Below are 24,273 nucleotides of genomic sequence, written 5' to 3'. Positions count from 1 at the left end.
CTTTGGTTTGTGTGGTTGTATTATTTTGCTTGTTTGCAAGTGTGTTTTGGTGTGTGTGTGTGTTTGCGTCCGCATGCATGTGTGTGCGTGTGTATGCACGTGTGCGTGTGTTTGTTAATGTGTGTGTGAGTGTGCGCATGTGTATGTGTGTGTGTGTATGTGTTTGTTTACGCGCTCATGCGTCTCTGTGTGTGTGTGTAAGTGTGTGTGTGTAAGTGTGTATGCTATGCTTGTGAGGAAGAGCGAGAGAAAGAGAGGGGGGCGGGAGAGAGAGAGCAAGAGAAAGAGAGGGAGAGAAAGACAGACGGACAGAGAGAGACAGAGACACGGGGAGAGACAGATACACGGAGAAAGAGATAGACAGAGGCAGAGAGAGAGAGCACACATGGGCTATTTACTCCTAAAGCTTCACCTTTAATCAACCTTTATTGACCGACATGAAGACCACAACACTTTTTCACGGAACTGTCAAATCTGACCTAAAAAAAAAAGGAAAGGCCCTGCTGCTCCACGTGGGGTACGAAACTCAAACACACACACACACACAGATATCCTGAGGGCCAATGCATAGCGTCACCCCTAAAATGTACTCATGGACTGAACTGTAAGCGATTGGATTCGTCTACTTTGGTCAGTGCGGGTAGGGAGGGCTGTTCCAAGTACAAAGCGCCTGTTCGCATGATCGCCCCCAATATGCAAGCATGGACTTGGCCGTCAGCGAAGAGACAGGTCCATCTAGTTGAAAGTAGGTAGAGAGGGTAGAATGGAAAACAGTTCGCCGCGAACAACACACCCCAGATTTCATGGTTTATTTTACCTCTGAGCCATTGTGGACCCACGTCACACACTTTCCTTTTTTTCACAATTTTGTCGTCAGTTTGTGATTTCAATACGACTCGCTGTATCTGCAATAGCATGTACCTCTGAATCTAAAATGCAACAAACGACTGCGAGTCAACACAAACTTATCGGCAGCGGTTGGCTTCAAAGACGCGATATGCAGAAAATTTGTCTGCTTGGGGAAACACGACCTTGCAAGACCTGCTTCCGGGCTTAAAACTTTGAGTTGTACTGATTTTTTTGTTTGTTTGTTTGCTTAACGCCCAGCCGACCACGAAGGGCCATATCAGGGCGGTGCTGCTTTGACATATAACGTGCGCCACACACAAGACAGAAGTCGCAGCACAGGCTTCATGTCTCACCCAGTCACATTATTCTGACACCGGACCAACCAGTCCTAGCACTAACCCCATAATGCCAGACGCCAGGCGGAGCAGCCACTAGATTGCCAATTTTAAAGTCTTAGGTATGACCCGGCCGGGGTTCGAACCCACGACCTCCCGATCACGGGGCGGACGCCTTACCACTAGGCCAACCGTGCCGGTGTACTGATCTTGTCTTGATGATTTAAGAATGTTTGTGTTACAAGCTGTCAATTTATTATTTAGATTTTAAAAGTTAGTTCTAGCGCCTAAACTAACTATTCCGATTGTGGTACTGGACAATCCGGCTGGCCACGCAAAAATAAATTCTTTGATAAATGCTTGCTGTTTACTGAGGGCACCTGGGATGTTCTCAAGCAGCGAGTGTTTAAACGGAAGTGTTTGTACTGTGTGTAAAAGCCTGAAACTGATGGTTTACGTGAAGCCGAGTGTGCCTTTAACATCTTTTGTGCAGCATATTTTTTAATACTTGAGGTAATAAGGAATACAATCATATCACTTTTTCGATTCCAAGTCTAAATCAAGAAAGCTGAAGCGTCATCAGCCATTCAGTCAATCGAATGCACTGAAATAGTCTGCTTCAATCACACACACACACACACACACATACCTCACTGAGGACTAAAGATAAAGATTAAGAACAGCATGTTTACTCAAACAAGAACTAAATATATCTGTGCACACATAGGGTCATGAAATGCACACTTTTTACATTTAGTCAAGTTTTAACTAGCATCGAAATGAACAAGCGAATATCATCCTCAAATAGGATGATCACCACAAGCTTAATTTGTTGCTCATGCTCCGACCTAGGCACTCTAAAAAATATGTACATGGACAGTCATACACAAGAACCAGCTTTTATTCCTGCATTTAATATACTAAACAGTTATTGTAAATATGTAATTTACAAAAAAGTTGAAGTAAACTGGGTGTTTTTTTGTAAAAAAAAAAAAAAAAAATTAAAGTACAAGGGCACATTAACCATCACATATGTACAAATACTTCATCTGCATCAGTAAAGGCACAAAGAAATACTACATTATTTTCCCTTTGCTCGTAAGAGCCAGAAACAGCTCAAAAGAGTTCCAATAAAGGCACATGATGACAGTTTAGTGGTGTAAGACAGTCATCTTTCACGCCAAAACTGTTTAAAAACGGAGGAATAAGATGATGATATTTTGTTACTGCACTGTTTTAGTGCAAACATGCTAAACAGGCAATATAAATCTCCGTGATTTTGAGAATTTCCGCAAAAACAAAAATTTTAAAAATGCTTTCTAGTGCATGAAATTGTGAGGTGTACATATTTTATAGTTTAACCCAGGTGAGAGGGACAAAATAGTGTTTTATAAGCTACTCACAAAAAGTTAAGGATCACTTGCACACAAATTCATAACTTTCCAAATAAGAAAGCCAATGCGTTGGTATTTGGCAAGCGTTTAATTCAATGCTTTAGTGATAACGATACAACATTTCATTCAATTTTGAGCAATCGTTTGGTCTGTACATTTTATCAAAGTGTGTACGTATCGAAATTTAATTTCACAAAGTCGTTGAAACCACAAGACATGGCATTCAGATGCTCCCAAAAGTTCAGTAATGCGTGTAACCGCCCTGGCTGTTCTGGCACTCGACGCTGCGAGTCCCCATAGAGTTCACCAGGGTGGTGAAGATCCTCTGTGGAAGCGCCTGCCACTCAGCCTGCAGCATCTGGTAGAGGTGCTGGACAACCCTGGGAGGGGGGAGGTTGCTCCTCACTTTGCGATCCAACTCATCCCAGAGGTTCTCAATCGGGTTGAGATCGGGACTGCATGCTGGCCACTCCATTCTGTTGACTCCAGACTGCTGCAGGAAATCGTTGACCACCCTTACCCTGTGGGGGCGAGCGTTGTCATCCTGGTGGACAGCCTGCGGTCCCATCTGCTGCAGTGTAGGCACAGCCAGCGGTCGAAGGATCTCATCCCGGTATCGGAGGCCAGTCAGGTTACCCTGTACATGAAACAAGGGTGTTCTGTGGTGAAGGCTGAAGGCCCCCCAGACCATTACAGAACCTCCACCAAAGGCCACCTTTACTTGGACAGTGGTGTCAATGTAGCGTTCCCCTTGGCGCCTCCAGACCCTCAGTCGGTCGTCGTTGTGGTTCAGGGTGAAACGTGATTCATCACTGAACAGGACTTGGGACCATTGCTGACGTGTCCACCTCACGTGACGTCTTCAGAAGGCGCGGCGTGCTGCCCTATGGGCTGGAGTTAAGCGTGGCCGTACAGCTGGGCGACGAAAACGGAGGTTAAACCCATGAAGGCGATTCCGTATGGTCTGCTGGCTGATGTTGATGTTAGTAGCCACCCTCCGCTGCCTTCGAATAATGCTGGAAGAGGCTGTTTTTGTTTGCAAGGCTAGTCGTTCAATGAGACGATCTTCACGTGGAGTTGTCTTCTTTGGTCGCCCAGGTCTGCGTCTTTCCTGGACCCTCCCAGTGGCTGTGAAACATTGAATCAGTCTGACAATGACCGAGATGGACACGTGAAGTCGCCTGGCCACTTCTCGTTTTGGGACACCATCTTGGAACCATGCAACAGATCGTCCCCTCTCAAACTTGTTCAATTTTCGTCGTGGAGGCATTGTCAGATAATGCCTTATACTGGTGGTATGTCTTCTCAAAAAGCCAAGCAAGTGACAGCATCTCACACATAAACAGCAGTGCTTGCTCATGCATAATGGTTTTTCCATGTGGCTTGTGCAATGTGTTCGGGATGAACGGTCCAAAACAAGGTCCTTTTTCGCAAGTTTCCGCTTTTTCTTTTGCTACCAAGCTCAGTAGTAGAAAATCCCGTGCAATTTTCCCACTAACACAACATCGCCCACTTACAGCTGAACAAGAATTCATAACACTTTGGTTTGACTGAGAAATAAATAACAGTAGCGAACTGATTTTATTGAGCACCTGTTTTCTCATAGTGATCCTTAACTTTTTGTGAGTAGTGTAGTTTAACCCAGGTGAGAGGGACAACATAGTGTTTTATAGTTTAACCCAGGTGAGAGGGACAAAATAGTGTTTTATAGTGTAACCCAGGTGAGAGGGACAACATAGTGTTTTATAGTTTAACCCAGGTGAGAGGGACAAAATAGTGTTTTATAGTGTAACCCAGGTGAGAGGGACAAAATAGTGTTTTATAGTTTAACCCAGGTGAGAGGGACAACATAGTGTTTTATAGTGTAACCCAGGTGAGAGGGACAACATAGTGTTATAGTGTAACCCAGGTGAGAGGGACAACATAGTGTTTTATAGTGTAACCCAGGTGAGAGGGACAACATAGTGTTATAGTGTAAGCCAGGTGAGAGGGACAAAATAGTGTTTTTTAAGCCAGGTGAGAGGGACAAAATAGTGTTTTTTTAAGCCAGGTGAGAGGCACAAAATAGTGTTTTTTAAGCCAGGTGAGAGGGACAAAATAGTGTTTTTTTAAGCCAGGTGAGAGGCACAAAATAGTGTTTTATAGTGTAACCCAGGTGAGAGGGACAACATAGTGTTATAGTGTAACCCAGGCGAGAGGGACAACATAGTGTTATAATGTAACCCAGGTGAGAGGGACAAAATAGTGTTTTATAGTTTAACCCAGGTGAGAGGGACAACATAGTGTTTTATAATGTAACCCAGGTGAGAGGGACAAAATAGTGTTTTATAGTTTAACCCAGGTGAGAGGGACAACATAGTGTTATAATGTAACCCAGGTGAGAGGGACAAAATAGTGTTTTATAGTTTAACCCAGGTGAGAGGGACAACATAGTGTTTTATAGTGTAACCCAGGTGAGAGGGACAACATAGTGTTTTATAATGTAACCCAGGTGAGAGGGACAAAATAGTGTTTTATCGTTTAACCCAGGTGAGAGGGACAACATAGTGTTTTATAGTTTAACCCAGGTGAGAGGGACAACATAGTGTTTTATAGTGTAACCCAGGTGAGAGGGACAACATAGTGTTTTATAGTGTAACCCAGGTGAGAGGGACAACATAGTGTTTTATAGTGTAACCCAGGTGAGAGGGACAACATAGTGTTTTATAGTGTAACCCAGGTGGGAGGGACAACATAGTGTTTTATAGTTTAACCCAGGTGAGAGGGACAACATAGTGTTTTATAATGTAACCCAGGTGAGAGGGACAAAATAGTGTTTTATCGTTTAACCCAGGTGAGAGGGACAACATAGTGTTTTATAGTTTAACCCAGGTGAGAGGGACAACATAGTGTTTTATAGTGTAACCCAGGTGAGAGGGACAACATAGTGTTTTATAGTGTAACCCAGGTGAGAGGGACAACATAGTGTTTTATAGTGTAACCCAGGTGAGAGGGACAACATAGTGTTTTATAGTGTAACCCAGGTGAGAGGGACAACATAGTGTTATAGTGTAACCCAGGTGAGAGGGACAACATAGTGTTATAATGTAACCCAGGTGAGAGGGACAACATAGTGTTTTTCTTTACATGCACAATTCATATTTCAATTGAAATTCATATTCACACGGCCAAATAACAATTCATATTTACACGGCCAAATAACAATTCATATTTACACGGCCAAATAACAATTCATATTTACACGGCCAAATAACAATTCATATTTACACGGCCAAATAACAATTCATATTTGGACCCCGGTGTTATTCATTTCCTTGAAACTCATTCTTCCTTGAATGGATTGCCTGTAATACTCAGAACATTACAAAGAACGTTAACCATCAATGTTTGCGTAATTTCCTATCCTCATGAATCATGAAAGAAAATTTCTGTTTGTACACCACACTCAAATAATTAATTAAGTTGTATTTTATTGTATTGAATATCACATGCATTACAATAATCTTCGGAAGAACTTCATACAAAATATCACATATTTATGTAAAACTAAACTGCATAACATTCTTGAAATGTCACAAAAATGTACAAACAAGTAAAATTAAACACACTACATTCCCTTTATCAAAATGCAACCTTCTCCATTAAAACAAAAATTGAAAAATATTTGTGACAGCATACACGAAAGCCCAGAAAGAAACTTTCAAGTTTTGCGATGAAACATGTTCAAAGGTGTAAATTCACTAAATGTATTTGTATTGTGTTAGCTTATTGTGAATTTGAAATTAGACGGTTGTCTGGAGTAACAAGCTCTAGCGTAGTTTTCGCTTCCATGTTTGAAATGAAATTTTGTGTAGACATTCCTCAATTCTTCAATAAAACAATAAAGAAAAAATGTAATCATTCAACCTTGTGTGGCATGCGTTTGAAAAAGTGGTCCTTAACTTTTTTTGAAGAGTATACGTTACAGTCACAAATATATATACCGTTTGTTTGTTTGTTTGTTTGCTTAACGCCCAGCCGACCACGAAGGGCCATATCAGGGCGGTGCTGCTTTGACATTTAACGTGCGCCATATATACCGTTGGGTCGATATATTTGTGACTGTAACATATTGTTTTGTCAATAACAAACGTTCAAACAACTTTATCTTTCTTGTTTTTTTATATTTAGTCAAGTTTTGACTAAATATTTTAACATCGAGGGGGAATCGAAACGAGGGTCGTGGTGTATGTGCGTGTGTGTGTGTGTGTCTGTCTGTGTGTGTGTGTGTGTGTGTAGAGCGATTCAGACTAAACTACTGGACCGATCTTTATGAAATTTGACATGAGAGTGGGTATGAAATCCCCGAACGTTTTTTTCATTTTTTTGATAAATGTCTTTGATGACGTCATATCCGGCTTTTCGTGAAAGTTGAGGCGGCACTGTCACGCCCTCATTTTTCAACCAAATTGGTTGAAATTTTAGTCAAGTAATCTTCGAAGAAGCCCGGACTTCGGTATTGCATTTCAGCTTGGTGGCTTAAAAATTAATTAATGACTTTGGTCATTAAAAATCTGAAAATTGTAAAAAAAAATAAAAATTTATAAAACGATCCAAATTTACGTTTATCTTATTCTCCATCATTTGCTGATTCCAAAAACATATAAATATGTTATATTCGGATTAAAAACAAGCTCTGAAAATTAAATATATAAAAATTATTATCAAAATTAAATTGTCGAAATCAATTTAAAAACACTTTCATCTTATTCCTTGTCGGTTCCTGATTCCAAAAACATATAGATATGATATGTTTGGATTAAAAACACGCTCAGAAAGTTAAAACAAAGAGAGGGACAGAAAAGCGTGCTATCCTTCTTAGCGCAACTACTACCCCGCTCTTCTTGTCAATTTCACTGCCTTTGCCATGAGCGGTGGACTGACGATGCTACGAGTATACGGTCTTGCTGAAAAATGGCATTGCGTTCAGTTTCATTCTGTGAGTTCGACAGCTACTTGACTAAATATTGTATTTTCGCCTTACGCGACTTGTTTTATTGTGTCTTTAGTGAGTTAACATCATCAACATGTGTTTGTGTTTGCTTCAATTTCTTTGAGTACATGATTTTGCTGTCTCAAGGTTTATAAAGTCATTGATGGTTTTAAGTTGCAAATATTGGCTTTGATAACATAAATGGATTATGAGTCATTTATTTTATTTTATTTTAGATTGCACACAAGGGCTGAGTGACTGGAATTCAGGTGCAGAACAATCGTTTCACATTTATCACATAATTTCTTTTTAAAAATTTTAATTTAGCTGTACATAAAAGAAAGGAAAGCACGTTGTCTACCAATTGCAATTTGCATTGCTTTGAAGTGGAAGTCTTTTTCCTCAACAGTTGTCACAAATTAAAATCAAATAAGGATTTTTCCTTACTAAACCGAATTACCCTCTCCATATACAATTATGTTGTATACGTCCGCCAAATCAGATATGAAATTGCTTTTAAGAGCACGTGTATAAGCTTAGATATTGTGATCCATTTATTTAATATATGCGGCATTGTTATTTGCAATTATCTGAATAATTTTTTTTTAAATCAAAATCAAATGAGGCAGTTGAAAATGTTCATGTCCAATGAAGTAATTTTTTTTAAACATGACACGATTCAGACTAGAACTTAGAGCTGTGGTTTATTTATTTGATTATTTAATATATGAGGCATTGTTATTTGCAATTATCTGAATACATTTTTTTTTAAATCAAAATCAAATGAGGCAGTTGATAAAAGAAAAGAAGGAAACTGTTCATGTCCAATGAAGTAATTTTTTTTAAATATGACATGATTCAGACAAGAACTTAAAGCTGTGGTCTATCTATGACTTTCCGGGGCTACAAGTTTGAAAAGATAGGGCTGAGAATCATGTACAGAAGTCTGTACAGCGAACACGGCCTGAAACCCCACCTATACGGCGTGTATGACCTTGAGAGCTTCAGTCAACGCTTGAATTTTGCTGTGATAACATCCGGTTTGCTCTCTGAGGACTGATAATATTTTATTTTCAAGAGATATCGAGGGGAAAAATTAACACCTCGGCTGAGATTTGAACTCACAACCTTGAGATTTCGTGGCTGATGTCCTAACCACTAGGCTACTGCGCCACTTGTGAAAAAGAAGAAAAAACATTAATATGAATTCATTTTATGTTATTCTTTAAGCAGCATGATTTATATCTCTTCAGAAGTGAATATAACTATTATACTGTTCAGAAGTGAATATAACTATTTCTTTTATGTCTGTTTTCAACTGCACAGAGCTTTGGAGGGATTCAATTGCAGTTCTTCTAATTTTTCTTGCATGTTGTAAATAGAGATATCGCAGCCATCACATGGTGCGAATGTCATGTAGCATGGCGATGTAAACATATACTGCAATTCTGTGAAACATGTTTGCAAAATAAAGGCAAGTTCGAACGGCAATTCAGTTTTACGTTTTGGAAACGCATGAATGGTAATTCAAGCCTAGATTGATATAAAATTATCAATTTTTCTCTCACTGTCAACATTGTTGGAGTGGCCTAGCGGTTAAGACATCGGCCCCGACATTTCAAGGTCTTGAGTTCAAATCTCCGCCCAGGCGTTTATTTTTTCTGCTCAATCCCTCTTGACAAGTATGCTCAGCTCTGAGAGAGAAAAGTGGATGCTACCACGGCAAAAATCAAGAGTTGACTGAAGATCTCAAGGTCACGCCGTATAGGTGGGGTTTCGGGCCGCGGTCGCTGTACAGAATTCTGTACATGATTCTCAGCCCTATCTTTTCAAACTAGTAGCCCCGGATAGTCATAAATAGACCACAGCTTTAAACAAAAAAAAGAGTTTTTCAATGTGTGTTCATGAACTTTTTGGACACAAGTTAACAATCCTATGCAAGTTTTAAAATTTTTTCCGGACCATTGCAGAACAACACCTGAACAAATACCTGGAATGATACCAAAGATTTCTCTGAGCATGTCGAGTATGTAGATCACTGTTCTGCTGTAAAACATAACAATACATGTCTGAAACAGGAGAAAAAAAGCATACATAGCTTCTATTTGTCTTTTGCAAAGTTGTGGAACCAGAAGTTCACACTGGTGGTCCACGAATTGCGTAAAGCCTCCTTGAATTTCCCGCGAAAATGTTCGCGAGCGCCTTCCTCGGTCAAGTCTGGCTTGAGGGTCTCCTTGAGGTAGTCGACGTCCCGGCGACAGGTGAGTTGCGGGATGCCCGATGAGAGCATCATCATGAACAGGGACATCAGCAAGTGTGACCTGGACCGCAGGATCAGGTAGGCTTGCTCGCACGTTTCTCGAAATCTGTTGGACAATTAATTCAGCCAGTCAGTACATACCCACGCACAGCCCCATCACATCTCAGGTACACATGCTCTAGTGAATCAGTACACTCACTAAATGGCACTACAGTGGTACCTCTGTTTAACCACTTTTAAAATGTAACCTAAATTTGGTCGTTACAATGAGGGGTCGTAATACACAGTTTTACTTTGAAGGACCATGTCGGGGTCAGGCAATGATCCGCAATGACATGGGCGTTTTGCTGGATGCTGCCAGCATTGTGACCATGCATGTTCTTTTTCCTTTAACGATTGTGGCAAGTAGTTGATTTTTATACCCACATTTTGCTTGTTAAATCCAGCCCTGTAACTACTCGGTGGTGAACGTTTGCAATAAACACACACACTGGGGGTCGAATGAAAGCACACACAACGATGACGATATATCGATACTATGTATCGATACTATACCGAGCAACAAAAGAAACGCGAATTTTCTCCAGAAAAACGTTTAATCACAATTTTAAAAAATCACGGTGGTATGTTCTGTTCTTGGCTATGGCATAGTCTTTCGCTGCCACGGGCAAAGGAAGCCTCTGCAATTGGTCAGTACGGTATGTGACCCCCATGGACGTTGATGACGGCCTGGCAGCGGCGCCTCATGGAGTGGATGAGTCGGTTGATGGCGTCTCTCGGGATGTTGTACCAGGCATTGATAAGGGCCTGACGCAGTTCTGCGGCAGTTCTTGGTCCTGGGCGTAACTGGTTGAGCTTTCTTTGAAGTTGGTCCCAGAAATGTTCAATGGGATTCAAATCTGGGCTGAGGGCGGGCCAGGCCATGATGTCGATGTTATTGTGCTGCAGGAAGGCCTGGGTGACCCTGGCTGTGTGCGGGCGAGCGTTATCTTGCTGCAGAACACAGTTTCTGCCCGCCTGGAAAAAGGGCACAACATGAGGCTGTAGGATCTGGTCAATATAACGCTGTGCTGTGATGCCGTTTCCCCGACCAGGACCAAGATTGTTGAAAAACACAGGTCCCAGGGATTGGTTGAGGCCGATTCCACCCCAGACCATGACGTTTGGTCCACCCTGGGCATTGTGTTCCATGATGCAGTCACCAGCATAGCGTTCATCTCTTCTTCGCCACATTCTGACACGCCTATCAACATGACTAATGCAGTAACGGCTCTCATCGGTGAACAGAATGTTTCGCCATTGTCTCCAGTTCCAGTTGATGTGATCCTGGGCCCACTGCTGGCGCGCCATGCAATGTCTTTGAGTGAGGACTGGTCCTCTAGCTGGACGGCAGTTTTGGAGGTCTCGCTCAGCAAGTCTTCGGCGGACTGTCTGGCCACTGATGGGTCTACCGGCACGGTTGGCCTAGTGGTAAGGCGTCCGCCCCGTGATCGGGAGGTCGTGGGTTCGAACCCCGGCTGGGTCATACCTAAGACTTTAAAATTGGCAATCTACTGGGTTAGTGCTAGGACTGGTTGGTCGGGTGTCAGAATAATGTGACTGGGTGAGACATGAAGCCTGTGCTGCGACTTCTGTCTTGTGTGTGGCGCACGTTATATGTCAAAGCAGCACCACCCTGATATGGCCCTTCGTGGTCGGCTGGGCGTTAAGCAAAACAAACAAACAAACAAACTGATGGGTCTCTGGTGGTTACCGACGGTGTTCCTGGCTGTTTCATTGGCTGTATGGAATCGGTTTCTCAAATGATGACGCAAAATCTGGCGATCTTGTCTCTGTGTGGTAACGCGAGGTCTTCCACTTAGTTGTGTATCAGCAGTGCTTCCGGTGTTGACAAAACATAGCTGAAGGCGATATACTGTTGACAGATGCACATTGAAAGTGACTGCTACCGCTTCTGGGTCATCACCAGCCGATAATTGACCCACTGCCCTCTCGCGTTGTTCTGGTGTCAATCTTGGCATCTTGACTCTGTCAAAAGTTAGACTGGCAGTAAGCGTGCCATGGTCTCTTTTTATTACAAACGCATCAGTGAACACATCTTACACATGAGGTTTCCCCTACTCCGCTTGCACGTGCTGTAAGCGCGCATCATGTGTTTCACGTGGAAACTGCTTGTCCCGTGCGTTGAGACAGCAGCAATGGGAAAATATTCACACAACAGCTTTGTTACACATGACTGCATAGGGCATCTAGATCCCGAAAATTGTCACTCTCAGATTAACTGCGTTTTTTAAAATCAAAATATCGAAAAATAATTCGCGTTTCTTTTGTTGCTCGGTATGGGCAAAACAAAGAACAGTGTCCCATACACAAGGTACAGAACTGCCAACTCTTGTGAAGCCTCGAGTTTAGCAATGTAGAATTTTTGGACATTTTCAGCGTAGCAAATCGTGTTTAAGTGTAGCATTTTCTAAAATTAATTCCCACATCCACATGTGCATAATTTATGCCATCTTGCACAACATTAGACATTTTTAATGAAGTTTCATGAGAATGCAGGAACATAAAATACCCATTACAGGCATGAGCAAGATCGGTCGCCCACTCGCCAGAGGCGACCAGAAATGAGTGTGGGCGAGTAGAAAGTCTAATAATGATCGCCCGCTTGGCGAGTGAAAATGTTGGGTCTGTGGTATTATCATTTTCCGAGCGACGATTGTCTGTTGTGAAGCACGTTGTCGTCTACGACTGCTAAAATTAGATGTGATCGGAGCTCATTTTGAGCTGATCGGGAAATTCTCTTTTGTGACCATGAACCAATCAGAATGACCAGAATCGTATTTCGGGGTTATCAGGACCTTCCGTTGACACGATTTTAACCAATCAGAATTGTCGACGCAGAACGCGTGTCTCAGAAGCCAAGGCAGATCTGAAGCTGTAAACATGTCACGTGGAAATACTTGGACAACTGCCAGCCCCCAAAGAAAAAAGCCAAACCAGAGGGAACGGAGTCCGAGAGACTGAAAAAGTATGACTCCGGACAGAGGAAGCGTTCCTTCCAGGCAGACTGGACAAAATCTGACTGTGAGCAGAGAGACTGGCTAAACTATGATCGTGAAAAAAACGTCATGTTGTGTACTGCTTGTGAAAAGCATGCCGCTTCTGAGAAGGAGAGAAAGGGGCCATTCGTTGTTGGTACGGAGAAATTTAAGCTAGAAAACATACGTGCACACGAAAAATCAAAGTCTCACCAACAAAACACCAAAAAATGGGTAAACTCAAACAAAAAGGTGGAAGACACTGAGGGGGGGGGGTACACTATGCACCACCAGCTAACGCAAGACCAGCGTGCTCGTGTCGCTCAACTGATGCCATCGGTACAGGCGCTTGCAAAGACCTGCTCGCCTTTCACCACCAGACCTGGGAACCCCTGTTTTGCACTTGGAGTATTCTCAAACAAACTTCGTGTATTTTCAGAAAAATGAGCGTACTCCAGACAGCATTTGAACATCCATGATTCAAACATGCTTCATACGCGTCCGTCGCACCGTTAATTAAGTTTACCAAGACATTCAAAACAAATCCTTCTCTCAATGTTTTCTGACAAAAAACTGTAATCATGTGTCAAAATACTGGATCGGCTTACGGAAGCGTTTGTGAAGAAAAGTAGTCTAGGAATATTAACTCGTCGTACTTTTTCCCCACTGACCGTACTGATCGTATTCTGGACAATCATGCGTACAAAATACGCCGAAATCGTATAGGTTCCCAGGTCTGCACCACGTTTGAAGGGATGGAATCGTTTTGTTCTTTGGTAACTCATTTTTGAGGGCGAGTGAATATGTTTGTGGGCTAGTCAATTTTGAAATTCACTAGCCCACAAGGCGAGTGAAAATGTTGGAACTTGCTCATGCCTGCGCTCGGAAGCGAGAGGTTGCAAGTTCGACCCTGGGTCAGGGCGTTAGCAATTTTCTCCCCCCTTTCCTAACCTAGGTGGTGGGTTCAAGTGCTAGTCTTTCGGATGAGACGAAAAACCGAGGTCCCTTCGTGTACACTACATTGGGGTGTGCACGTTAAATATCCCACGATTGACAAAAGGGTCTTTCCTGGCAAAATTGTATAGGCATAGATAAAAATGTCCACCAAAATACCCGTGTGACTTGGAATAATAGGCCGTGAAAAGTAGGATATGCGCCGAAATGGCTGCGATCTGCTGGCCGATGTGAATGCGTGATGTATTGTGTAAAAAAAATTCCATCTCACATGGCATAAATAAATCCCTGCGCCTTGAATATGTGCGCGATATAAATTGCATAAAATAAAATAAAAATTAAAAATTAAAAAATCCCTGCGCTGAGAACTGTGCCCACGGAATACGCGCGATATAAGCCTCATATTAATTGATTGATTGATTGAATTTTCAGTGTAGACGATGTTTAATTACCCCTCTTGTGACCGCTACACGAAGTGGGAAGCAGAAATGAGTACCAGGACTCACAAAACAGAAGGAACTGATGCATGCTTGTGATTACATGGGAATTTTGCTAAATCCTGTTCCACTAAATTTTAGCTATATCATGATGACATGCTTGGACCCCGGAAAATACGGGACCAACCTTTTTTCCAATGATGTGGATATGTGCAACGCTGGACAGATTGGGAATGGTGGAGAGTAATTGAAGTACATGTATTAACAAATGTCAGTGAAAAGTAACAGCTCCCGTACAAAAATGACATAGACACTTATATATATGGGGCATATATGGGTGAATGCTGTCTATGTGGGGTGTAGGTATATGTCGTGTATATTTGATTTTCACTTCAAACATATATCTATATATATATACGACTTGTGTCTGTCTGTGTGTGTGTGTGTGCGCGATGCACGGCCAAAGTTCTCGATGGATCTGCTTCAAATTTGGTGGGCATATTCAGGTACACCCGGGACAGGACACAACCTGGTCGATATTTCAACACGTGCTCTCAGCGCGCAGCGCTGAACCGATTTTGGTTCCACCTCAGCTACCCGGGCCCCCATACCGACACACCAAAGCCGCTAGACCACATCACAACGCCAAAGTTCTCGGTGGATCTTTTTCAAATTTGGACACCGTATTCAGCTACACCCCGGACACAATATCATCGATGAGATATTTCAACACGTGCTCTCAGCGCGCAGCGCTGAACCGATTTTGGTTTTTCTGTTCATTTCCCCATTCCCAATAACTCTTCCTTATTTTCACCAGTTTTTTGCGTTTATCTCCCTTCCTTCGTGTGGCTTCAATCCATATTCCCGTTTCTACGTTACTATTTTTAGAATGTCACTGCGCTGTCCAGAACGCTTCCCTTGTACCCGTAAGTTGTTCTTACTGTCAAAGTGAAAAGGTCGAATCAATTTATAGCCACGCGAAAAATACACTGTCACCTATCTCTATATATTTATAGATATAGATATACATATATATATATATACGGCTTCTCTGTGTGTGTGTGTGTTTGTGTGTGTGTGTGTAAGCAACACCTGTGGATTATAGAGTTCTGTTTGTGATGGGGTCTAGCGGCTTTTGTCTGTCTGTATGTTCTGGCATTTGAGAAGCCACAACAGATAATATAGGGCTAAGGATAAGGATAAGGATAAGATTTTATATAGTCCATGAGTGTAACCTCACAGAAATTCGGGCTGCTTTCTCCCTGGGGAAAGCGAGCTGCCATACAGTATACGGCGCTACCCATTTTTTTTTTTTTCCTGCATGCGCGTATTCATGTTTCCAAGCCCTGAGACTTAATGCCGTGTGAGATGGAATTTTTTTACACTTTATTCCAAGTCCCACAGGTATTTGGTGGACATTTTTATCTATGCCTATACAATTTTGCCAGGAAAGACCCTTTTGTCAATCGTGGAATCTTTAACGTGCACACCCCAATGTAGTGTACACGAAGAGACCTCGGTTTTTCGTCTCATCCGAAAGACTAGCACTTAAACCCACCACCTAGGTTAGGAAAGGGGGGAGAAAATTGCGGCCTGACCCAGGCCTGAACACGCAACCTCTCGCTTCCGAGCGCAAGTGCGTTACCACTCGGCCACCCAGTCCTAAGAAATAAGCTCTAAAATTCTCAATCCCGTTTGACAGGACTTCGCCTTCAAAGGTGATTGTGTAACTCTTCCTTATCTTCTCCAGTGTTTTGCGTTTATCTCCCTTCCTTCGTGTGGCTTCAATCCATATTCCCGTTTCTACGTTACTATTTTTAGAATGTCACTGCGCTGTCCAGAACGCTTCCCTTGCACCCGTAAGTTGTTCTTACTGTCAAAGTGAAAAGGTCGAATCAATTTATAGCCACGCGAAAAATACACTGTCACCTATCTCTATATATTTATAGATATAGATATATATAAATATATACGGCTTCTCTGTGTGTGTGTGTGTTTGTGTGTGTGTGTGGGCAAAACCTGTGGATTGTAGAGTTCTGTTTGTGATGGGGTCTAGCGGCTTTTGTCTGTCTGTATGTTCTGGCATTTGAGAAGCCACAACAGATAATATAGGGCTAAGAAATAAGCTCTAAAATTCTCAATCCCGTTTGACAGGACTTCGCCTTCAAAAGTGATTGTGGTGAACCGCCACGCTGTCGGTCTCTGTCTCGCGATTCACCCCGGCGAAGCCGGGTATTCCTCTAGTCAGACATATATGTGTGAAAGGTTCGGGAAACAAGATATTTGTTCTGATGATGTGTTTACTGGACTCACGATTACAAAGACAGACACGTCTTTCTCTCTCTAATCTGTCAACAACAAAGTGACAACAGCAGAAGATATAACTGGCATGGTATTCTTTATTCCTGTGTCTATCATTCTTCCCTCCTCCTCTTCGCCAACCCGACTGAAGCCGGGTGGCCACAAGCCACAATACAAAGTTGTACTACATCTCGTCAGTTAGTGGAGCACACTACAAAACATGTCTACTCCCTCTCACGTCTCTCAGAGGTCTTCTTTTCACTCTTACATATCATGAACAAAGTAAATCCAACTTTAGCTACAGACGCAGACAGAAACATCCAATCAACTCTTAGCAACCAATAGTAACACAACATTATAAGATAATAAGCCATTCCATTGGTTAAAGACACGAAGAAAGGGGGGGGGGGGGGGGGGTGAAAACCTTCCAACGCAGCTGGCAGCTCTCCTGATTCATCCGTATCAAATTCAAAGGAATTCACACCCTCTTAATTAATGAGGCTTTGATCTGAGTGCATCAAACATTACCACACGAACGTGTTATCGGCGGCTACCCCGGGTCGGTCATTATACCAGACCTTATGGGAAGGTTTAACTAGTACTGACTCGCTGCATCCACCTTGGCATTCCCATCAGACTAGTCTCAATACTGTCTGCCTGTGCCAAACCCTCAACCACAATGTAAACAACTCATCCCACGAATCAAAAGCATCATACAACAACTATCAACGGAAAGAGCAAATTCTCCTCTTTTTGTTTGCAGAGTGTAAAGTTAATTGCATGATATTTGAAGCGGCACAACATATGTACAGCAGCACACCTGATTTCTTACAAGTAAAATCGGGTCCCGCGCAAGCCGGGTCGTCACCGGTGTTTTCACACTTCCATAACTACGTAAAAACAAACCACTGCATCAATCAAGTTAGTTCATTCATCCCTCTTTCAGACATAACAGACATGTATGGAAAGAAAAAGCTTTTCTAGGCGAAATTTAATTTGCAAGTGTGCATCCCCCCCACCCCTTTCAACTCGTTGCCTGCAAGAGAACTCCGTAGGTAGCTAGTCACGTGGTACAGGCTATTTTTAGCCGTGTATGCCTATGAGCCTTGGCTTTCATGTTGTTCTCTGCCAAAAACGATATGCCGCTGTTTCGTTCAACATTTCAGGTTTCCTAGCTCTTGTAATTTGTTATTCTCTGTAAGAAACTATCGTTAGGTTATCAACAGAGAAAGAAAACACTTGGACACGATTAATGTAGCTGTAGATGGTACAGTTGTGTTTTTAAAGAGGGCAACAACTATGATGCATGAGAGCATCAGGCAGTCAGGCTCGGGTGATGTTTTAATGCATCAACCGGTAGCCTCACGGTGATGCGTTGATGCATCATCAGGAGCCAAAGGGTTCTAAGGGTGGGAGGCACCAACTGTGACAAGTGCATTATCATTGTGCTTCACCTTCCTGCCTTTTAGTGAGGTGTCAGAAATGCAAACAAAAAAAGGCATCTACATGTTTACTTCTAAAGACACAACACATGTTAACTCAGTGGAACTCAAACAAACAAAACAAGGCATCTACATGTTTTCTTCTAAAGACGCAACACATGTTCACTCAGTGGAACTCAAACAAACAAACAACAAGAAGAGCAAACGCTCGATCGAGTCACTTTCGCAGTTCTGAATATTATATGAGGCATCAGATGGACAGGAAGAAATTGCTATTCACAACACAATACAGATGTAAATAATTTGATGTAAAGAATAATCCTATAAAGTTTGAATCAAATCCGATGAATAGTTTCAGAGATATGATATTTCAATTTTTTTCCTTCAAGACATACCTGTGACCTTGAAAAAGGTCAAAGGTCACCAAAGCAGACGTCAAAGTGTAGAGGTCACTGGGAGTCACGTTCACATAAAATTTGAGCCCGGTCACTTTTATAGTTTCCGAGAAAAGCCCAACGTTAAGTTGTGTGTTGCGGAACAGAAAAGGCTAGTTATCTCCCTTGTTTTTCTGATAACGTTCGTAAAAGGCTACAGATGTAAATACTTTGATGTAAAGAATAATCCTACAAAGTTTCAATCACATCCGATGAACTTTGTCAAAGATATAAAATGTCTAATTTTTCCTTTGACGCTGACCTGTGACCTTGAAAAAGGTCAAAGGTCAACGAAACCATCGTTAAAGTGTAGAGGTCATTGGAGGTCACGACTAAACAAAATATGAGCCGGATCGCTTTGATAGTTTCCGAGAAAAGTCCAACGTTAAGGTGGTGTCTACGGACGGCCGGCCGGACAGACTAACACTGACCGATTACATAGAGTCACTTTTTCTCAAGTGACTCAAAAACGACAGGCAAATGCGTGTTACTGACCCCTCCCCCCCAAAGGATGCAAGAGCACAGGGAGAGGGCGGTATGGGTGTGTGTCAGTGTGTGTGTGTGCATGTGTACGTGTGAGCATGCATGCCTGTGTGTGCGCTTGTGTGACAATTCAGTAGTGATTGTGTTCTGAACACAGCCATACTGCAAACATTTCAAAGAAAGAATGAGAGAAGGGCAAAATTGTCTTATTTACAGTGTCGAAATCAAAACAATAATGAGGGTTATAGCTTTGTCAATAGGGCTTAATAAAAGTAAACAAATCCCAGTTAAATAGGAATTACCTTTCAAAGTTGTCATTGTTGCTTTCTCCTTTTTTGATGACATGCACAAAGTGTGTAGTGAGAACGAAGGGCACACGTTCCCGCTTGACGCCAAACTTGCTCTTAAAGTTGCCCAGGATGTGGCCAAAATCAATGTGGAACAGCTATAAAGCAAATAAACACAAACGCTTATGCCTAAAACTATGTTTAACCTAAAACTTACTGTATCACACTGACATAAAACCCAGGTAGTTTCAACAAAAATTAACAAAGGTAAAGTACCTCAGAAGCACTTTGAATAGTCTCCTGTCCGCCCAGCGACCTTCCCCTTGACCCTGCTTGTGACCTCGATGTTGTATGCCCCCGCAAGGGGCACGGCACTCTCTAAGCACCCAAAACCTCAAAGAGAGATAACTGGCGGAAACCTTCCTATTGTAGTCTCCTGTATGACGCCTTACTAGTGCCAAAGCCTCATAATTGTAATTATCAAGGGAAAATTAGTAATTAACACGTGAAAATGGTAATTATCAAGGGAAAATTACCAATTTTCTCTTGATAATTACCATTTTCACGTGTTAATTACTAATTTTCCTGGGAAAATTACTAATTTTTCCGGAAAAATTACTAACTTTCACCTGTTAATTACTAATTTTTAGTTTTGGCTCACTTCGTGACGGATTGCTAGTGCCAAAACTAAAAATTAGTAATTTTCCCGTGAAAATTAGTAACTAACAGATGAAAACAGTAACTGACAGCGTTAATTAGTAGTTATCACGTGATAATGTTTAACACCAGGTTTTGGCACTGTTAAGCCGTGACATACTCCTGTCCGCCCAGCCGACCTTCCCCTTGACCCTGCTTGTGACCTCGATGTTTTATGCCCCAGCAAGGGGCACGGTACTCTCTAAGCACCCAAAACCTCAGAGAGATAACTGGCGAAAACCTTCCTATTGAAAGATCAAACACAAAGCGACAATGCCTAAAAAAAGAGAGCTTCTGGTAAAAAAAAAATCCAATCACTTCCAATTCACGGAGGCTTCAAGTTTGTGAAAGCAGGCAGGTGTCACAAAATTGCCAGGGATTTTGGGTTGGTGAGACAGCAATGTAGGCGTAATGAACCACATGTTATTGTTACACTGCGTAAACGGTTCATACAAGGGAAACCATGACAGTAAATCAATGAAAAAAAGGCAAAGATAAAGAACAACTGCTGTTACCAAAACACACGCACAAACACACGCACACACACACACACACACACACACGCACACACACACACACAACTAAACAAGAAGGGCAAAGCCCATACGACTCACATGCTTGACCTTGACCTTTACATGACCTTGACCTTCAGGGTCAAGGTGAAGGTCAAATAACTAAACCTAGCAATGACATCATACACTAAGAACTGCTTTACATTTTTCCTACCAAAATACATGTGGTCATCCAAGGTCATGCAACACAAAGCTGTTAATTCAAGACATAGGAAGTACAATGGTGCTTATTGGCCCTTTCTACCATGAGATATGGTCACTTTTAGTGGTTCACTACCTTATTTTGGTCACATTTCATAAGGGTCAAAGTGACCTTGACCTTGACCATATGTGACCAAATGTGTCTCATGATGAAAGCATAACATGTGCCCCACATACTTTTTAAGTTTGAAACAGTTATCTTCCATAGTTCAGGGTCAAGGTCACTTCAAAATATGTATACAATCCAACTTTGAAGAGCTCCTGTGACCTTGACCTTGAAGCAAGGTAAACCAAACTGGTATCAAAAGATGGGGCTTACTTTGCCCTATATATCATATATAGGTGAGGTATTCAATCTCAAAAACTTCAGAGAAAATGGGAAAAATGTGAAAAATAGCTGTTTTTTAGACAACATTTATGGCCCCTGCGACCTTGACCTTGAAGCAAGGTCAAGATGCTATGTATGTTTTTGGGGGCCTTGTCATCATACACCATCTTGCCAAATTTGGTACTAATAGACTGAATAGTGTCCAAGAAATATCCAACGTTAAAGTTTTCCGGACGGCCGGACGGACGGACGACTCGGGTGAGTACATAGACTCACTTTTGCTTCGCATGTGAGTCAAAAAAGCAGGCATGGGAATTGAAAATTGTATAAAAGGCGGAAAATTTATAACTGAAGACGCGAAGCGTCAAATCGACGGCGCGAAGCGCCTAGCCTTACTAGGGGGGTCCGGGGGCATGCCCCCCCGGAAAAAAAATTTCTCCAAAGAACCCAGATGGTGCAATCTGGTGTCATCTGAGCTCCAAGTTTGCCATTAAATTCTGTTTTTAGAATCAGATTTTTTAGTACAAAAATGTACCAATTTTTGCTTTTTTGAAGAAAAAAAATATATACATGTATTATATGGTTTAAATTTGTAAAAAAATTGATCTTCTTGAGACAAACAGGAAAATGTAACTTGTAACACAATCTGTGCAATCTGGTTTACTTTCAAGACATAAAAGTTCAATAACTGAGGCGGGCGGTAGCAGTGCGTGAACAAAGTACGGAAAGTTTTCGCGGGCTTTTGCGCAAAGGCCAAAGTAACCGGTGCTTTTTTTGTGTGCCTCCCCCCTTTATTTTTTCGGCGGACACTTTTGCATTTTCGGCGGAACAAAAAACAAATTCGGCGGAAATCCGCCGTTCGGCGGACAATTCCCATGCCTGAAAAAGGCATACAAATTGTGTTACAGCAGACTTCCACTAACTTGCGGTCTTTGGGGTCCAAAGATTTTTGATCGCGATATATCCGATTCGCGATGCACTTTGGGGTCCAATTAAAGGGAAGAAACCGCGTTCTCTTCCGAGTCAGAGAAAAACGCGGTTATTTCCCTTGTTGGTCACAAAAAGCCTGTGAGCGTCACGTTGGCGTGTGTGCGTTTGCCGCGTGAGTGCATGTGTGTGTGTGCGTGCATGTGTGTATGTGCATGCGTGTGTGTGTGTGCGCGTGCTCATGCACGCCTGGAATGTGGTTGTGCTACAATGTTCATGTGTATGTGTTACTGCGTTTCTCGCAAGTGTGACGCTTCTGTTGGCAACTAAGTTCTCAAAAGATTAACTGCGATGACACGTTTTCTTTTATCAGCAGATGACGATTTCTTTTCTTTTTTCTCCGACTCATACGTCGTCACAAACTTACTAGTTAATCAGACATGAATACATGTTGGGTTTAGCGCTGGTCTTATATTGACAACATACTATATGACACCAACGATAGTTAGATCAGAATGATTGGTGGATCAAAATCATTGGTTGACGTTTACGTTTTTAGATGTGTCAGTTAAATGGATAAGCTTTTTTTGTTTTGTTTTGCTTTGTGTGAGTCTGAGTTGACACGCGTTTTGTCTTTGGCAGAAAGCATGTAGATTTCTTCTTTGATTGTTTGCTTTTTCTGCCACCTGCTATAACGCAAGAAGCTGAAGCACTTCATGGCGCCTGTAGAAAATCCGGGGCGTCTAGCAGAGATCGCGATTAGCGGGACTCGAGTGTTAAATTGCATGCCTGACTAGATTGCAGAAGACTGAAGCGCAGTTTAAGCACTTGATTGGCGCCTGTGGCCACCCGGACCGTCTAGCAGAGATCGCAATTAGCTGGACTCGAGTGTTCAACTGCACGCCTGACTGGCCATACTGACTGGTCAGACACTTAACCTCTATAGGCACGTGGCCAATTTGACGATACCGATCGTGGCATGAAAGTTCTTGACTGAGTGGGGCACGTGCGCGTGAAAGGTTTGTTTTTCTTTTGTTCGCAGGTCTCGATCAACCCGTAATGTACACAACCTGAAAACACACACACACACGTACAACACTATTTGGAGAGACTGAGGGAGAGAAAGAGAGAGAGACTGATAAGATGAAATGACAATTTACTGCATGATGAAAGGCCATCGGACCCAGAGAGATAGCGTGGTTATGATAGAACATTTTTTCATGATCTGTACTATTTTTTGGCCTTTACGTGACTAATTTTGTATAAAAAAATATTTAAAAAATTTATATATTTTTTTTTTAAAAGGTCAGTCCTGTTTTTTTCGGGGTCCAAGGTGTCTCCGCGATATAGCCGAATTCGCGATTCAGTGGACCGCGAGTTAGTGGAAGTCTGCTGTATTTTACTCAATTTGTCCATGCCAAATATAAGACATTTAATTTGCTAATTAGCACATTTTCCCGACTGCAGATTTCTTTAACAGAGGTCACTTTGAATGTCAAAAATCAACCCAGAAAAAAACACAAGTCTCGAATTAAAACAGTAAAAACTCAGAATGGGCAAAACTCAACAACTTGTCAATTGTTCCTTTCTGTGCCTCATTAATATCAGAGAAATAGTCCTGTACTTGAAATAATTTTGAATATTCCTACACATTCACACACAAGTGCACACATGCTCATCTATGCACGGTAACATAGAGCTGCTTTTGAAAGGATGTGTAAAAAGAATTGTAAACAAGTCGCGTAAGGCGAAAATACAACATTTAGTCAAGCTGTCTCTATTCTTTTTAACTTTCTGAGCTTGTTTTTAATCCAAACATAACATATACATATATGTTTTTGGAATCAGGAACCGACAAGGAAAAAGATGAAATTGTTTTTAAATCGATTTCGGAAATTTAATTTTAATCATAATTTTCATATTATATTTTCTGAGCTTGTTTTTAATCTGCATATAACATATTTATATGTTTTTGGAATCAGAAAATGATGAAGAATAAAATGAAACAAGAAGGGCCAAGCCCATACGACTCACATGCTTGACCTTGACCTTTACATGACCTTGACCTTCAGGGTCAAGGTCAAATAACTAAACCTAGCAATGACATCATACACTAAGAACTGCTTTACACATTTTTCCTACCAAAATACATGTGACCTTGACCCAACAAGGTCATCCAAGCTCATGCAACACAAAGCTGTTAATTCAAGACATAGGAAGTACAATGGTGCTTATTGGCTCTTTCTACCATGAGATATGGTCACTTTTAGTGGTTCACTACCTTATTTTGGTCACATTTCATAAGGGTCAAAGTGACCTTGACCTTGATCATATGTGACCAAATGTGTCTCATGATGAAAGCA

At 41.8% G+C, this 24,273-nt stretch overlaps 1 protein-coding gene and 1 long non-coding RNA gene across 5 annotated transcripts in view; one reads left to right on the top strand and one right to left on the bottom strand.

The window, feature by feature from the left end:
- Positions 1 to 1,611: 1,611 nt before the first annotated feature.
- LOC138979033 (uncharacterized) lies at positions 1,612 to 6,483 on the top strand. 4 transcript variants are annotated; one of them, XR_011459898.1, is made up of 4 exons: positions 1,612 to 2,550; positions 4,376 to 4,451; positions 4,806 to 4,881; positions 5,674 to 6,483. It is a non-coding gene; the product is annotated as an uncharacterized lncRNA (long non-coding RNA). The 4 variants fall into 4 exon arrangements; XR_011459897.1 differs by lacking the exons at positions 4,806 to 4,881; positions 5,674 to 6,483 and adding exons at positions 4,488 to 4,561; positions 4,734 to 4,762; XR_011459895.1 differs by lacking the exon at positions 4,806 to 4,881 and having other exon boundaries at positions 4,376 to 4,525.
- A 1,123-nt stretch (positions 6,484 to 7,606) lies between these two features.
- LOC138979016 (phosphatidylinositol 4,5-bisphosphate 3-kinase catalytic subunit delta isoform-like) overlaps positions 7,607 to 24,273 on the bottom strand; it is a 164,418-nt gene continuing 147,751 nt past the window's right edge. Inside the window, exons 23-24 of the mRNA XM_070351832.1 lie at positions 19,202 to 19,344; positions 7,607 to 9,916 (exon numbers count right to left, since the gene is read on the bottom strand). Of these exons, the coding sequence (XP_070207933.1) occupies positions 9,652 to 9,916; positions 19,202 to 19,344 (408 nt within the window). The 3' untranslated portion in view covers positions 7,607 to 9,651. The remainder of the gene's footprint in view (positions 9,917 to 19,201; positions 19,345 to 24,273) is intronic.

The sequence above is a fragment of the Littorina saxatilis genome, linkage group LG10, assembly GCF_037325665.1.
Source record: "Littorina saxatilis isolate snail1 linkage group LG10, US_GU_Lsax_2.0, whole genome shotgun sequence".
NCBI lineage: Eukaryota > Metazoa > Mollusca > Gastropoda > Littorinimorpha > Littorinidae > Littorina > Littorina saxatilis.
The sequence above is the reverse complement of the archived record's forward strand: the minus strand, read 5'-3'. Positions and strand labels throughout refer to the sequence as shown.